The sequence below is a fragment of the Akebia trifoliata genome, unplaced genomic scaffold (genome assembly GCF_017979445.1).
Source record: "Akebia trifoliata isolate Shusen 1 unplaced genomic scaffold, ASM1797944v1 Contig00608_ERROPOS3031104, whole genome shotgun sequence".
NCBI classification, from domain to species: Eukaryota; Viridiplantae; Streptophyta; class Magnoliopsida; order Ranunculales; family Lardizabalaceae; genus Akebia; species Akebia trifoliata.
The window spans coordinates 167,104-184,329 of record NW_028237131.1 but is presented as its reverse complement, the minus strand read 5'-3'; the positions used below and the strand labels follow the sequence as shown (position 1 = coordinate 184,329).

General features: G+C 35.4%; 1 protein-coding gene across 1 annotated transcript; it reads right to left on the bottom strand.

Annotated features, from left to right (window-relative positions):
• Positions 1–15,079: 15,079 nt before the first annotated feature.
• LOC147381229 (non-classical arabinogalactan protein 31-like) lies at positions 15,080–16,588 on the bottom strand. The gene is made up of 2 exons (XM_086430641.1): positions 16,262–16,588; positions 15,080–15,512 (listed from the first exon to the last, which is right to left on the bottom strand). The coding sequence occupies exons 1-2, from the start codon at positions 16,548–16,550 to the stop codon at positions 15,214–15,216; spliced, it is 588 nt and encodes a 195-aa protein (XP_086286767.1). The 5' UTR covers positions 16,551–16,588; the 3' UTR covers positions 15,080–15,213.
• Between the last annotated feature and the right edge of the window lie 638 nt (positions 16,589–17,226).

Genomic DNA, 17,226 nt, shown 5'->3' with positions numbered 1-17,226 from the left:
CGCACGATATAAAGCATTTAATTCCATTTACAATTATTTATGAGAGGTTCTATTGGCATCCTAACTTTTACTTATTACACTCTAATTTTTCAAATATTTAAAATTTTAAATACAATAATAAATAACTTTTTATAATAATAATAATTTCAAGAAAATCTTATTCGATTTCAGCGTCCAAACAAGGTATTAGAGGAGGGCATTTCAGTCAAAATGCTACTTTTGTCATTTTCCATACCATACTTCTTCATTTCTTTCTTGTTAGGAGGAGAAAAGAAAATTCAAAATTGATGAAAATTTAGGGGTGGCAATCTTAACACTACACGAAATTAGTGGGTTTGGGTCAAAGACTAATTGGATTTGGGTCATAATAATGTCATTCGTCTAATATGATTATTAAATTGGTTTATCTCGTTTTGACATGTTTAGTTATTTTGTCATTAACATATAATTTTGAATATATTAACAATTATTTAAGAATTTTGTAAATTACTCTCTTCTTTTTTTCCAAGAATTTCCTATAACTTTTTTATAATACATTTTATTTTTTTAATTCTATAAAATATAAAAAAAAAATTTAAGATATTTTTTAAATAATTAATGATTAAATTTTTTCCTTTAAGAGTAAAAAATACTTTCCTTACAAAGTTATTTATTTATATTTATATTTTTTTTAATTTATTTTTCCATTGACATCTAGAAGCATGTAGTGTTTGATTACTAATATGCTGATCCATGTGAGCAAAACAACCCTTAGTAAGTGTAATGGTACGTTGCAGAGAATGCCCATTACATTGATTCCTCTGTTACAGTACATTTTATCCCTATTGTCTATTTTAATAGTGTAATGGTATGTTAGACTGAGATGATAAATAACTAACAACAACCCGTTATAAAAAATTGATTTTTTTCTGTTTTGTAAATTTGAGTGTTTTAAATTTAGATCTTCTTAATCCTTTTATAATGGACCAATTTAGAACTTTCACAACAGTTTAAAATCTTATATACAATATAATTTTTTATAATAATAGTTCCTAAAAAACCTTCTTCCATTTCAGCCTCCAAACAAGGTATTGGAGGAAGGCCTTTCAGTCCAAATGCTACTCTTGTCATTTCCACACCTTAATTCTTCATTCCTTACTTGTTAGAGGAGAAAAGAAATTACAAAATTGATGGAATAAAGTGTATAAGGTGTACCTTATATGCTTGCCTTGGTCGCATTCGACACGACTAGTATTTCTTAATTTGCCTTAATGGGTGGCAGAGGTGGATTTAGAGTGGGGGCTGTAGGGTCACTTGCCTCCACAAGAGTTTTCAAATTCTATGGATTAATGTGCTATTGCGATAGATTTTAGCGGCGGAAAAAAAAATTTATCACTATTACCCCCACAAAATTTTTTTCCATTCTTAATCGTCCCCACTATTTTTTTTTTCTACTCTTGATTGCCCTCACATGAGCAAAATCCTGGCTCCGGCCCTGATGGGTGGCTAATTTTTTTATTCCACTTTAATAAAGGTCCTCATATAACATGCTTTTGTTAGTGTTGAACTTCTCAGAAACAATTAATCTTTTATTGTCTCTCTCATATTTCCTTGTATTTATTTGTTACCTCAATTTTAGACTAAGTGAGAGTAAGGAATTTCCTTATTATTCCTAATATTATTCTTAAACCATCATGCCATCAACCCATTACCCATTACCCATAAGGGCATCCTCCATTAATTTGAAAAAAAAATGACAATGAAAATTTTGATGGCCTTACTGTAGCTACTAGTAAATATTTGGGATCTCTTGTTGTTTTTCCAAGTCCATGACAAACCCCATTACCACATTTTCACCTCTTGCTGAAAGCCCTTTATTTTTCTCTAACCTCAAGTTTCTTTCTCCTTCAACATATAAAACTTAAGCATGGTCGTGTAGTATAGATTTGGCAATTATATAGTTGACCGGGCGATAATTCAATTAATTTCAGATAAATTTGGCAAATTTTGAATGGAGAATAGGTGGGGAAAAAAAAATCAAGGTAGGTATAGATAAATAAATAAATAATAAAAATTGCCAGATTTTGAGAAATTGTTTTTTTTTTTTTTAAATGAGCAACTTTTTTTTTGGCTTAGTTGTTGATTATTGATATCTTCAAGACCCCCCTTACAATGAATTTTTCAGAATTTTCTTGAAAATTTTGTGACTATGAGCTCAACAATAAAATGAGACTTTTGATGAAGTAGATAGAAATTTTAGGCAGAAAAAATACAAGTTTTCCATGCGAGGTTGAAGACAACATTGAACTGGTTAAAAAAAGTGTTAGAGTAATGATTTTCTGACTCCCAAACGTGGCATACTCAAAATTCTCTCTTGACGTGGCATGTGCTAGAAGCATAGATGTTTTTTTTCTCAGGATACAAAACTGCACAACTACTTTTTAGCATAACAACCGTTCTTTAACTCTCAACTAAAACAGGGAGAGAGAGAGAGAGAGGCACAACCACATGTCAAAAATCAAATTAAAGTAATGTTTCTGTATAATAGGATTAGCAAATGACAAACATGGGGATAATACAATGTAGTACGTCATCTGCTCACATATCATGGCAGTAGATGATTTGATCACTTAACATGTCTTAATAGAAACATTAAGCAGTATTACCTTACATTCAAGATAGTATGTAATCTATAAATCATAAACCATGAAAATTATTGTTATTCCAATTTATATGACCAATGAATCCAAGTTGAAAGCGTTGTTTTTTGTGGAGAGCTTTTAGGGCTTCCACGCCTCGAGATGAACCTTGATGCTGATGATCGAGATGAAGATTTTGATCAAGAAGCTTCACTTCAACTCCTTTTTGGCTTTGAAAGGCGAAAGGCAAAAGGATTGAGGGCTCACTGTGGTGCCTACCACTATGTGAAAATTAAAAATTTTGATAGTAAAATTCGATGGGCCAAGGCCCACGAATTTTAGAAATTGAATTTCGACAGTCCATGACTATCAAAAAATTTTATGTTCCTTAACTCGTTTGCTTAAAACCATGAAATTTCTCCTATCCTCCATTAATTTAAGGGTTTCGGCCTGTTAAAAACAACATTCGATAATGAAAAATTTGTCGTCTTTGTTCGCTGAATATGGCCATTTTTCATGGTGTGTGCCAACGATCATTTGATGATTTTGTTAGTTGTAGACATCCCATTTTACATCTGCCTATCCGACAACCCGTCATTTAGTTGTTGTGGATTCTTAATAATGAGCGTAAAATAAATTTTGAGAGATCAGAAGATCTCCTCCCATTTCATTTCAGCTTCCCGGATTACCTTGCATTTCTATCTGAGTTCTTGCTCAGAGTCCTCTTTGGTTTCTTTCCTTCTTTCTCTACCATACCAACTTAGAAATTATGCACACTTAGGATCACTATATATTTCGATGACCTTAGAGATCTCGCATTAACGCTAAGAAAGTGGGACCTTGGGATAATCGTGTTAGGATTAAAAGAAGTCTCTCGCCATAATTCACAAAAATTGACAAAATGACCAAAATAACGCTCACGCTCAACTTATACTTAGACACATTGATCTGTTAGGAAAACGTAACTTCGAGATCTAGAAATGAAAATTCTGAGATAAATTTAAGTTTTTTGACAATATTTGTATCAATCGATTTTAATCCATTGCTAATCAAGTACAAATCCAAGGCAAGACGTTTTAATAAATTTTTGGCAATTAATTAATCCATCAAACTAATCAAGTAAAAAAAATTGAGAATTAAAAAAGAAAAAATTAAAATCTTAAAATTCAAAATAAAAATAAAACAAACGAAAAAAAAAGAGATTTACTAGGCAAATCAATCTATTTCAATTTTTATTACAAAAATCTATTTTGCTTTATCAAGCTTGTTATTGGGTAAACCTTACTTTATAAATGAAGCTACCATGACTAACATAATAAGATTTCCTATCTTACAATGGTCTTGGGACCCACGTGAATTGTTGAGTTAGCAATGCAATGTCATAAATCTCATGGAAAAATTTAGAAAATTATTTATATCCTTTTTTTTAGCTTGATCAGAGGAGTTGAAAATGGATGGCATAAATTGATGTGATTAAGGTGCACTCCAAATACATTCAACAACAAAATCCCCCCATCAATTTTAATTTATTCATGTGGACCCACTCCAAGGTTTGATGGATAACAAACATGTTGAAGTAAGATTTGGTAGGCAACGAACTTCATAAAGTAAGGCTTATTTGAAAACCAGTTAAAACCTTGATGGAGTCATTTGTAAAAAGAACGAAATAGTTTGCTAGGGTTGCCAGATGAATATTTTTTTAAACACAAAATAGAAGGCAGGGTAGTTTTGCTGCTCACATACTCACAGAAAGCTTATCGCACATAAACCAAAAAAAAGGGAGAAACTTCAAATTTTCGTCCAACCAACATTCCCCTAAATTGGAAACATAAAATACTAGAAAATAAGATGAGAATAAAATCTGTAGGTTCCTGTGGACGGATAAAAATTGGTTTTAGTCTGGACCATTAATTTTCACCATCAACACATATCTTGAAGCAGACACTTGGTAAGGTTTGAGTAGAATTCTAAGTAATTAGGGAAAATCTTAATTTGAGAGGATTCTTCCCTAATAGGTAATTATTTTATTTGAAAAAAATAAAAGGACATTTCTAATTTAATTAGAGTTAGGGTTAGGATTTTTCTATTTAAAGAGGGCTAAGGCCATTGTAAAGAGGCAAGGAAAGGGAAGGAGAGGAGGAAGGGGGGGGAGGGGAAAGACCGAGGACAAGAAGTCATGTAACCATGAGATTTATAGTGGAACAGTTCTTTGAGTCCATGGATATAGGTACGTTTGTCGAACCCCATAAAAAAACTTGCGTTTTTTACCTTTTCTAGCTTTTTCTATTCTTTAGTTAGTTTAATGATGGGATTGTGATCGAGGTCGATTTATCAGAAAATCGACCTCAATAGTCCCCATGATTGAGTCGTGATAATATGAATTGCGAAGTGGCATACTCAATCAACTCCTTGACATGACAAGTTCGGGAACCGCAGATCTATCCGCCTGGGGATACAAGATTGCACTTCCCCATAAAAAAGTGTATCCCAAGTCGTATTGATCTACAGTTCCGAACTTGTCATATCAAGGAGCCGATTGAGTATGCCATCTGGCAAGTCATATGATAACCACTCTTTTTTAAGACAAAACCCATGCCAACGATTCATTGAAAGTTAACATAAAACCCAAGAATCTGAAGAATCCAATCATAATCAGACTCTAGAAGGAAGAAAATATTGTATATTTTATGTCCAAAAGATTGGAAAGCTTCTAAAATTGGAAAACATAGAAGTCTACAAAGAGGGACAGACGTCCCACTTTGGAGGCGAGATCGAACAATCCAATATCTTTGATCGACTAATCTTCAAGGCACCGAAAATCGGAGAAGCACCCCCTTTTTTAGATGCATGTCGATTACTCCCTCATCTTCCCCTCATCGCGTTTTTTAGTCTTCTCCAATTCTCACAAGAACCCACCCACGACTTCTTCTTGTTGGAGATATCTCTCATTCATCATCGTTACATCTCTCTCCTTGCTGGATTTTCATGCAAGGTATTGGTTATTTGATCATTCTCTTAAGGAATTACAATGGCCACATATTGCATTTCTTATTTATTGATGCTTAACAATTTAAGAATAGATTTTGTCAGTATTGTTCAAATCGCCCCATCAGACCTAAGGTAAGGTTCCCCTCAACCTTCTTTCTCTTCTCTGTATTATATTATTCTATGTGGGTTTGGAGGTCTGATTTGCTAAATCATGAATAATAAGGCAAGTTTATTTTAAGTTTTGAAGGAAATTGACATGAGGCAGTTCTTAAAATGAAAACAAAGTTTTTTTTAACAAACCGGTTTGCCCACTCATCTTTAAAATGCTCTTGGATAGTGCAGGAGTTTGTTTTTATGTCAATACGATATGGTATGGCATTTAATTTGCTTAAGTTGATTTGCCATTTTAATGTACATACATTTGACCAGTTTACCGTGTTGACATTCATTGCTTATGCTACTGATTTTGGGAAGCAAACACCAACAATGGTTTGAATTACTTGGAGAGTAATAAGGGTCAGTACCTTAAGACCCACATTTTGTAAGAGTGGCAAAAAAATAAAAATTCCGACTTTATGAGATGGTCATTGGTGAAAGTGCATGTTTTGGGACGGTGTTGGTCAATTCCTTTTGATCATGTTAAGCCTTTAAGCTATTTTGATAATTTATTTCACCATGGTGAAACTTGAACCCTTTTTGGTAATTATTTATACCTAAGGTAAGACTTGGACTGTTTTTTAAACTTATCTTGCCAAAGGTAAGTATTCTATCACCTAGGTATCTTCCTTTCCTAAGGTATCATGATTGGTAATTTATTTTGCTATGATAATGAGAATGTTAGAATCAATAACATTTCAATAATTGTCGAGTTGACTGATAAGAAAGTAATCATCGAGTTGACTCACTAATTTTGTGCACATAGGATTTTAAATTGATTTTCATTTTTCAAAATGTGACCAATGAGTCAACTCACTGATTTGTGTGCAAGTAGGATTTTAAATTGATTTTCACTTTTCAAAATGTAGCCAATGGGTTGACTTCACTATTTTTTTTTTTTTTTTGTGCACATGAGATTTAAGTCGATTTTCTTTTTCAAAAGAAATAGGAAAACTCTTCAAATTGCACATCAAAATAATGTTTTGCTTCATGACATGTGGACCTAACGAAGTTAATTGGAGATTAAATTTTTCAAAATTTCCTAATATAATTTTGGGAGAATGACAAATTTTTAAATTTGAAAAATCATAACCATTGGATTTGATTAGCTAACATAACGTAAAATGATGATGATGAATGGACCCAAACCCCTTTGGATCTTGACCATGACTTTGGTCTCCTTAATTTGATCCTAGGATGATTTAGCCTATTATATTGACCAGTCTTTCCTTGTTGACCTTAAGATATCTTGGATCATAGTAGATACCGATTTTATAATCGGGTGGGTTTGGTGCCTAACACCTCCTGCAACTCATAACCTAACTCCTTACTCATTTCTCTTGCTTATGGACCGACTCAAATCTTTTTGGAAACAAGTTTTAGTTCCTATACCTAGAATTAGTTGGCGGTTCCCCAATCCCCCAAATACCCCAATCACAAACTTTTTTTTTTAAAAAAAGTGTCGAGGTGCTTTCATTAGCAACGATGTATATCAGAGAAAGTGAAGGTTGAAGAATGGAGAAGAAGATGAATAGTGATGTTGCATAGTTTTTTTTGCTCTTAGTGGTATTTTGATTGATTTTTTCCAAACCCCACTCCGTCTTTGGGTGGAGATCTTATAGCTTAAACTTTAAGACAAGTGTCACCACACCACTAGTCTTGATTGGATGCCACCTAGGCTGGTAGCTAGATGAGGGCTTGCTGACTTCCTTCAGGAGTTGTGCCCCCATACCTCATTAATGTTTTCAATCCAAGTGGATTAGAAGTATCTCAACTTCATTAATGCTGAGTTGGTAAGATTTTACTATTTGGGGGTGGGTGTGTCAGAGGATGTCTCAATCACTCCCAATTTGATAAGTGCTATAATATCTTGTATTTAAAGAGGGGATTTTCGCATTAAAGAGTTTAAATCACATTTAATTTCTTGTCTTATTAGGATATAGACTCTAGGTTTGAGCAATGGTCTTATCGAACCGATAGACACTATAGACGGAGAAAGGTCATTCACTAGACTCGTGTTTGATTTAGTGGATTTGGTTCAAATCCCACTTATTGCTCCACACTTACTAAGGTACTACATTGTACATCTTCAACCCTCGACTCTCATTTTGGTCTATAGCAATCTAGGTGACGATATTAACTCTCCTCGATACAAGAGCATTAGTCCATTGTACTTCCATAGCATCGAAGGAAGTGGTGACTATGCCCATGGTGCTCGATTCATATTGTACTTTGTGCCCCTATGATAGGATGATGAATCTTTATTCCCTTCTCACTATGACTTGTTCAATTCGAGGAAAAGAACTCAGTCATTTCCTATTCATTGGTTTGACTTGAGGCTTTTGACCCATCAATTATTAATGGGCCCTGCTTGTTCTTTTATGACACATGTTCCCATCGTGTGGCATGACAAAAATGGTCCCCATATTTTTTATTGAAAAATAATCATCAAATGATTAATCATTCAAAAGTATATATTTTTTTCTTTCTCAAGACTCTAGACCTACAATTTATAGCTATCCAAAAAAAAATATAGGTATTTAAATGTTGCAGATGTTAGTTAGTTTCGTTGGTAAAGTCTTTGGGGGATGATAATAGAGACCTAAGTTCAACTATTGCCATCACTGGGTTATTGAACTCATTAAAAACAGACTTAGCGATAAAACAAAGGTGTTTAAATGTTTCAAATCATTTGATGTAGTTCAATTTCACATAGATTTCTAATTTGGAGAATCTATTACAATATGTACAACTGCAAGGAAATTCTTTTGAAGGGAATATGAATTCTTCAGGAAATGATCATGGGAAAATGAATTTCATGAAAAATTTGATTTCATAGATTGCATGGAAGAAAATGTCAAAAAGAGAGTTGGATTCTAATTTTGGGGGAGGGGTAATCATGAGAGGACGAGACTTTTCTAGTCTCAATGCACGACAGATTTCCTAGAGATTAGATCCAATGTTCTAGGGACGAATACAAATTTTCCTAGGGATTCATCTATCTTGAAAATCCCTAACATCTCAATGGTCATGTTGAAGGAGAGCCTCAACCTGTGGGATTAAGGCTAGCATTTACCCGAGAGAATAACATTAGGAGGAGGAAAAATCACATGTGGGGGTAGGGTGAGAGCGTTAAAGGAAATAATTATTTCCGTAAGTCTTCTCAATCAAGCTGTCAATTAATGGAGCCATTGAAGGAAAGATTAGTTTAATTAAATTCTCTCCATTCTTCTTCTCAATCAAGATGTCAATAAATCCCTGGATTGGAGATCCATAAATTCTACTTTCGCAATTATGTAATCATTCAAAAAAATCATTTTCCAATTATTTATAAATACGTGGTTGGATGGTCACAAGGATTTACCCACCGCCACTAATCATCAGATTTTCATTTTCTTGCAGAGAAAATTTTCCTTTCCAAGATGAAAATTGCTTTGAGTAGAAAAATGAATTCTGAACAAAATACACAACCATAATTCTGTTGAAACTATTAGTTGTTAGTGTTGATCGAGTCCTTAGGATCTGTTTTTGTTAGTTGCTTAGTGGATTGAATAATCCCTATTCTTAGGGAGAAGTTGTTTGTTTCCTAGTCATTAGGTTGGCTGCAGATTTTTCTCTGTTCTGTTATTTTTGTAAGGCTATATATAGCCAGTTCAGTAACTTAATTGAATGATGAGAAGAACTATTTCTTCTAACTCCTTTTGTGTTCATTAGAGAAGCAACAGAGAGTTCTTATCAAGTGGTATCAGAGCCCCATCATAAGGGCCTGGTTGAAATTAAGAAGCAACAGTCTTCTAAGGTATTTAGTAACAAGAATTTGGCGACAGAGAGTGGATTTGTGCAACCAGCGATCCCGAAATTCGATGGGCATTATGATCATTGGTGTATGCTCATGGAGAATTTCATGAGATCGAAAGAATATTGGAGTGTAGTAGAAGATGGGATTCCTGCAGTAGCAGAAGGAGTTCAACTCACTGAAGCACAGAAGAAGGTGATTGATGATACAAGGCTGAAGGATATGAAGGCAAAGAATTATCTCTTCCAAGCCATAGATCGATCGCTCCTAGAAACCATTTTGAACAAGGGTACAGCTAAAAACATTTGGGATTCCTTGAAGCAGAAGTTTCAGGGGACAACATGAGTGCAGCGAGCGCAACGACAAGCTCTCCAAAAGGAGTTTGAGATGCTGAACATAAAGGTGGGAGAGTCTGTGAATGAGTACTTTGCTCGTACTCTTACTGTGGTCAACAAGTTGAGAGCCAATAAGGGAAAGATGGATGATGTAGCAGTCATCGAGAAGATTTTGAGATCCATGACACCCAAGTTCGATTACGTGGTATGTTCTATTGAGGAGTCAAATGATTTGGATGTTCTTACCATTGATGAATTACAAAGTAGTCTTCTAGTACATGAGCAGCGTATGAAAGCTCATGTTGTGGAAGAGCAAGCATTAAAGATTACTCTTGGAGAGTCTTCAGCAGAAAGAGGACGAGGTCGTGGTGGAATTCGAGGACGAGGAAGAGGAGGAGGCAGACGGAGCTTTGACAAATCATTTGTTGAATGCTATAACTGTCATAAGCTTGGACACTTTCAATATGAATGTCCAAAGAAAGAGACAGAAGCAAGAGCAAGTTATGTGGAAAGTGGTGAAGAAATGTTGTTGATGGCGTACGTGGATGATAAAGAAGCCAATAAAGAAGAACTGTGGTTCCTTGATTCTGGATGTAGCAATCACATGTGTGGTAAGAGAGAGTTTTTCTCAGATTTTGAAGGAAATTTCAGGGAGAAGGTGAAATTGGGAGATAATTCAAGCATAGATGTGATGGGTAAAGGCAATGTGTGAATGCTGGTGAATGGTTTTGTACAAATTATTACTGGCGTATTCCATGTTCCAGGATTAAAGAATAGCTTGATAAGCATTGGTCAGCTAGCTGAGAAGGGACTTTCAATTCTCATACAACAAGGAACATGCAAAATTTATCATCTTGAGAGAGGGCTAATTATGAAGATTACAATGTCCTCGAATCGAATGTTCAAGATGTTTGCTCAAACACAACTGAAGGAGGAAGCATATTTCAATTCTTTCATGGAAGATCCAACTCAACTTTGGCATTGCAGATATGGTCATCTAAGCTTCAGTGGTCTGAAAATTCTTCAACAAAAGGGAATGGTAAAAGGACTGCCTTGTCTTGAAACTTCGTCGAAGGTATGTAAAGATTGCTTGGTGGGGAAGCAACGGAGAGACCCATTTCCTAGGGAAGGCACTTGGAGAGCTTCTCAAATTCTTGAACTGGTGCATGCCGATATATGTGGACCAATCAGCCCTATGTCCAACAGCAATAAAAGGTACATGATTAGTTTTATTGATGACTATAGTCAAAAAGCTTGGGTTTATTTCTTGGTTGAGAAGTTAGAAGCATTTATTACTTTCAAGAAATATAAGAATCGTGTTGAAAAAGAGACTGGTTTGAGTATAAAATTTCTTCGTACTGATCGTGGGGGTGAGTTCACATCACTTGAATTCACTAAGTTTTGCAGTAAGAATGGTATTCGAAGGCAACTGCCAGCTGCATACACCCCTCAACAAAATGGTGTTGCGGAGAGGAAGAATCGAACTATCATGAATATGGTTCGGAGTATGCTTTCAGGAAAGAAGATTCTCAAAGCATTTTGGCCTGAAACTGTGAATTGGACAGTTCATGTTCTCAATAGGAGTCCAACTCTTGCAGTAAAGAATAAAACTCCAGAAGAAGCTTGGAGCGGATTCAAACCATTAGTGGATCACTTCAGGGTATTTGGGTGTGTATCTCATGTTCATATTCCTGATTGACAAAGGACAAAGCTCGATGACAAGAGTGTAAGATGCGTTTTACTTGGAGTAAGTGAGGAGTCAAAGGCATATAGGTTGTATGATCCCATGTCTCAAAAGATTATAATAAGTAGAGATGTGGTGTTTGAAGAAGGCAGCATTTGGGATTGGGATAAAAGCCATGAGGAAAGTATTTTGATTGACTTGAATTAGGGCGTCAAAGAACCAGATGCAGCTGTTGGAAATGGAGGTGAAGTTGGAACTGATGAGCATACTGAAGAAACTGAAATTGATGGTTCAAATGGGTCAAATGAAGGCAATTCATCTAGCTCAGGTGAAGATCCTTCCCTTGAATCTCTTGAACAAAGGTCAAGAAGGCAACCAAGTTGGATGAGGGATTATGTAAGTAGAGAAGATTTATCTGAGGGAGAAGACATGGCATATTTAGCTATGTTTGCAGCAAATGATCCAGTTTTATTCGAAGAGGCACTAAAAGATGCAAAGTGGAGATCAGCGATGAATGTGGAGATTGAAGCTATAGAGAAAAATGATACTTGGGAGTTGACAAATTTGCCTATTGGGGCAAAGAAGGTTGGTGTGAAATGGGTGTATAAGATGAAACTCAATGAAAATGGTGAGGTGGAGAAGTACAAAGCCCGTTTAGTCGCAAAAGGTTACACTCAAAAACATGGTGTTGACTACACTGAGGTTTTTGCACCTGTAGCACGATTGGAGACAGTTCGATTGATAATTTCTCTTGCAGCTCAGAAAAGGTGGACGATTTATCAACTAGATGTCAAGTCAGCCTTTCTTCATGGAGAACTTAGTGAAGAGGTTTTCGTCGAGCAACCTCCTGGTTATGAAAAGAAGGGTAATGAACAGAAAGTGTACAGGTTAAAGAAGGCTTTATACGGACTAAAACAAGCTCCACGAGCTTGGTATAGTCAGATAGAGTCATATTTTGCTAAGGAAGATTTCGAGAGGTGTCCTTATAAGCATACTTTGTTCATCAAAACGGGAGAAAGAGGTAAAATTCTAATTGTCTGTCTCTATGTTGATGACTTGATTTTTACAAGCAATGATGAGCATATGATTGTTGACTTTAAGAATTCTATGATGCATGAGTTCTACATAACAGACCTTGGAAAAATGAGATATTTCCTTGGTATAGAAGTAATGCAAAGACCAGAGGGTATTTTTATCTGTCAAAGGAAGTATACACAGGAGGTGCTAAAAAGGTTTGATATGGATAAATGCAATTCAGTGCATAACCCAATTGTTCCAAGTTGTAGACTTATGAGAGATGAGAATGGAGTAAGGGTGGATAGTAGTCGCTACAAACAAGTAGTTGGCAGTCTAATGTATTTGACTGCTACTCGGCCCGACATTATGTTTGTGGTGAGTCTTCTAAGTAGATATATGGATCGTCCCACAGAACTTCATTTTCAGGCAGCCAAGAGAGTGTTGAGATATCTAAAAGGGACTTTTGATTTTGGGATACTTTATAGAAATAGAGGAGATGAGAAGCTGGTTGTCTATACAGATAGTGACTACGCTGGAGATTTAGATGACAGAAGGAGTACTTCAGGTTATGTTTTTCTGTTAAGTTCAGGAGCTATTTCTTGGTCTTCAAAGAAACAACTAATAGTCACTTTGTCTACCACTGAAGCTGAGTTCGTTGAAGCAGCTTCATGTGCTTGTCAAGCAGTTTGGGTAAGGAGGATTTTGAAGGGTTTTAATCATGTTCAAAATGATAGTACAACGGTCTTTTGTGATAGCAGCTCAGCTATTGAGCTTTCGAAGAATCTTGTATTACATGGTCGAAGCAAGCATATAGATGTCAGGTTTCATTTTCTGCGTGAGCTTACAAAAGATGGAGTTGTAAAGTTGGTCCATTGTCACACTCAAGAACAGGTTGCAGACATAATGACCAAACCATTGAAGCTTGAGATGTTTGTAAAGATGAGAGGTTTATTGGGGGTTTGCACAGATCCAAGTATAAACTGAATAAATTGGTATTCAGTTTAAGGGAGGATGTTGAAACTATTAGTTGTTAGTATTGATCGAGTCTTTAAGATCTGTTTTTGTTAGTTTCTTAGTGGATTGAATAATCCCTATTCTTAGGGAGAAGTTGTTTGTTTCCTAGTCATTAGGTGGGCTGCAGATTTTTCTCTGTTCTGTTATTTTTGTAAGGCTATATATAGCCAGTTCAGTAACTTAATTGAACGATAAGAAGAACTATTTCTTCTAACTCCTTTTGTGTTCACTAGAGAAGCAACAGAGAGTTCTTATCAAATTCATACACTAGAAAATTGCAATTTTGTGAAAACCATTTTCGGTCTTTATTGGTGTTGGAATCTCTAAAAATCCAACCACGCAATCTCAAATTGATAGGTAGTGGACATTTGGTTTGTAAAATTGACCTGTTAGAGTATTAAATATGAAGCATTATAATAGAATGTACTATGATGCACAAAATCAATTTTACAGTCTAAGAATAAATAAGTGAGTAATGATAATATGACTCGCCAGGTGGCATACTCAAATGACTCCTTGACGTGGACAAGTTTGGGAACAGTAGATCTGTACGCCTTGGGATTCACGGTTTCCTCGAGATACTATTTTTATGGGAAAGTGCCATCATGTATCCCGAGGCGTTCAAATCTACGGTACCCGAACTTGTTATGTCATGGAGTCATTGAGCATGCCACCTGGCAAGTCATATTATCACGACTCTAGATAATTAGTTTATGTGTGCTGATTTTCAAACTCAACCTGATTGAGTAACTCAAAAATCATTGACGTGGCATGTGTAAGAACCCTAGTTTTTACCCTCTGGATACATAACTGCACATGTTTTATGGGGATGTGCAAGATTGTATCCCGAGGGAAAATCGTCGGTTCTTGCACATGCCACATTAGTGAGTTTTTGAGTTAGTCTACTAGAGTTGAGTTAGACAATCATTACACTTTGTTTAAAGTTAGAATTGGATATTGGGTCACTTGAAATATCAATTACAGATACAATAAATGGGTGTAAATCCTAACTAGAGAAATAAACTTTCTTTATCTTAAATTAATCAGATACAATCTTAATCTATATAAAAATGATTCAGTGTATCGCAATACACTTTATTACAATGCTTTGTATATAATTCTCCGACAAGATCATCAATTGTTGGGTACTATTCAACTCCTTCAAAAAATAATATAAGCTTGAAAAGTTTAGAGAAAAGTCAGAGAAATATTAAGAGTATTGCTGGAATAACATTGAAATAGACATTGTTTCACACATTAATGTGCAAAGAACCATATATGCTTCTCACTTGTATCTCGATGAAAAGAATCTATGGTTCCTACACGCACATCCATATCAGTAATGTGAAACGAAGTCAATTTCAAGGTTACTTCAGCATTTTCCAAATACTACTAAGAGAAAAAAGATCCCACGGCTTAGATTCTATGATTTAAATATAGATAACATCATTTATTATTAATTGTAGGCAACTCTAGATATCAAAGTACGATGTGTAACACATACAACAAACTGAGACTTACAAAAGCCCTAAATAGCCACAAACCCCACAAAGAGCTGAATAGCAAAACAGTAAAACATCAAGAAGTTGGTGATAGATCAGATCATCAATGGTGATGACATTTGGTTGGAGCAAAAGCAAAGGGCCCCACAGTGAAGAGTGCAAAGGGGATGGGAACTGGGGGTTTCTGGTACCTCAAATAGGCCCCACTCAATCCCCAATTAAGATTTGTGGGCTTCTTGCAAGAATACAATGGTGATGAAACTAAGAACACCTTGCACTTGTGGGTCCCAAAGCTGCTCACTTTCTTGGGGGCTTGGATGTAGAAGTAGCCGTTCTTGTCTGCTTTGGCTTCTATGTTGATTGAGTGCTTGCTGTTGTTGCATTGTAACTTTACAACCGCACCTGTCCAATAATACATATGCATACGCATCAAGTGAGATAGATTTGTTTGAAATGGGCCCACTCTCTCTCACACACACCAACTTGCATGCATGGATGGACACAAAAAATCATAAAAAATAACGAATGAAAACATACATGATCCCGACCATGTAAACATGAAACCTAAATGTTACAATTATATACATATATTCCAAAACAACACATATCTCAAAGATATTTATCTCAATAATAATGGATTTTGTGTTTAAACAGTTGGATCATGTTTTTTTATCTTTGGAATTTTTATGAAAAGATGATCAACTTTTAACTCAATTACAATTCCGGATCACTATTGATTTTAATTACCAAAACGTGAGATTGCCACTTGAAAAACCTGCAATCTCGTGCCTTCACGTTCTGGGAATGAAAATGAACGGTTAGCCAGAATTGTAATTTCGTCAAATTCAGCTCATGAAATGGTAATTTACCCTTTTTTTTCCATGAGTCGTGGGAACCTGACCCATATACTGACTAAAGGAATAATACACGATCCTTTCTATCTAAAAGCAAAATCCAATCGTTGGAATTTTATGTGTATCCCGATAATATATATCTTTTAGATACTTATCTCGAGTGTAAATCCCAACCGTTAGATTTCATGTTTCACGGTGATCATGTGTACACATATCTTTGGATGTAACAATCCGATCTGACCCACCTAAATAAAACTAGAAATAGTAATAATGCAAGCTCGATAAGTTGGAACCAACCAGACAATGGTGAAGCACGCAAAAGAGTGTCATTCCCTTGATACTTGCATGACTTGCAATAAACAACACCTTGCACAGCCACACGACTTCTAATGGGCAAATGGTGCCTCGGTGTTCGACTCGGAGTTGGACTTGGAGATGGACTCGGGGATGGAACTGGCGACCAAGTCTTACTCATAGTTTCAAACCTTTCAACATCAAATTCACCACAAACAGTAAAAGACATCAAAAGCAAAGAAAGTTGAAGAGCTACAAAACCCTTAAACAAAGAGAGAGAAATAAAACCCATATTTTATTTCTTTCTTCGCTTGTTTCAGAGCTTTAGATACTAAGCAAGAAAGATAGACTATGAAGTGGGTTGTCAATGGGGTCATTTATAATGGTTTTTGGATGAGATTCTCGGCAGTTTTGGTTGATCGAAGTGGTTTTAATTGGATAACTAGGGTTTAGATAAAACCGGGTTTCGGGTCTTGGGGATTGTTGCATTTAGAAGCATTGGGATTAGGTTTGGTAGGAGTGGATGGACAACGTCACATGCAGACATGTGAGAAACGTTGGAATTTTACTCTTCTTGCAAGGCTTTGAAGTTTCCAATGCCTTTGGTAATTGCACTAAATAATAATAATAATTATTATTATTATTATTATGCTTTGAAGGGATAGAGGGACTTTGTAGATGAATCTATATTACTCAATCGAAAACATTTGTTTATGTATAAGTGGATTGATCTTTCAAAAATATATTTAATTAGAAGAGATACGACTAGAGCTTTAACCATTATTGAAAAACTCGTAAAGTTGACTCAGTTTGGATTTACCTATCGAGTAGAGTCAGTCTGATGATTCAATAGTTGATTAAGACGAGTTAATAATAGAGAAATTTTTCAAAACATGATCAACTTTTGAAGAAATTCCCATTCCGGTTCACTGTTCATTTTAATACCCAAAACTTTAAGAGAGAGATCA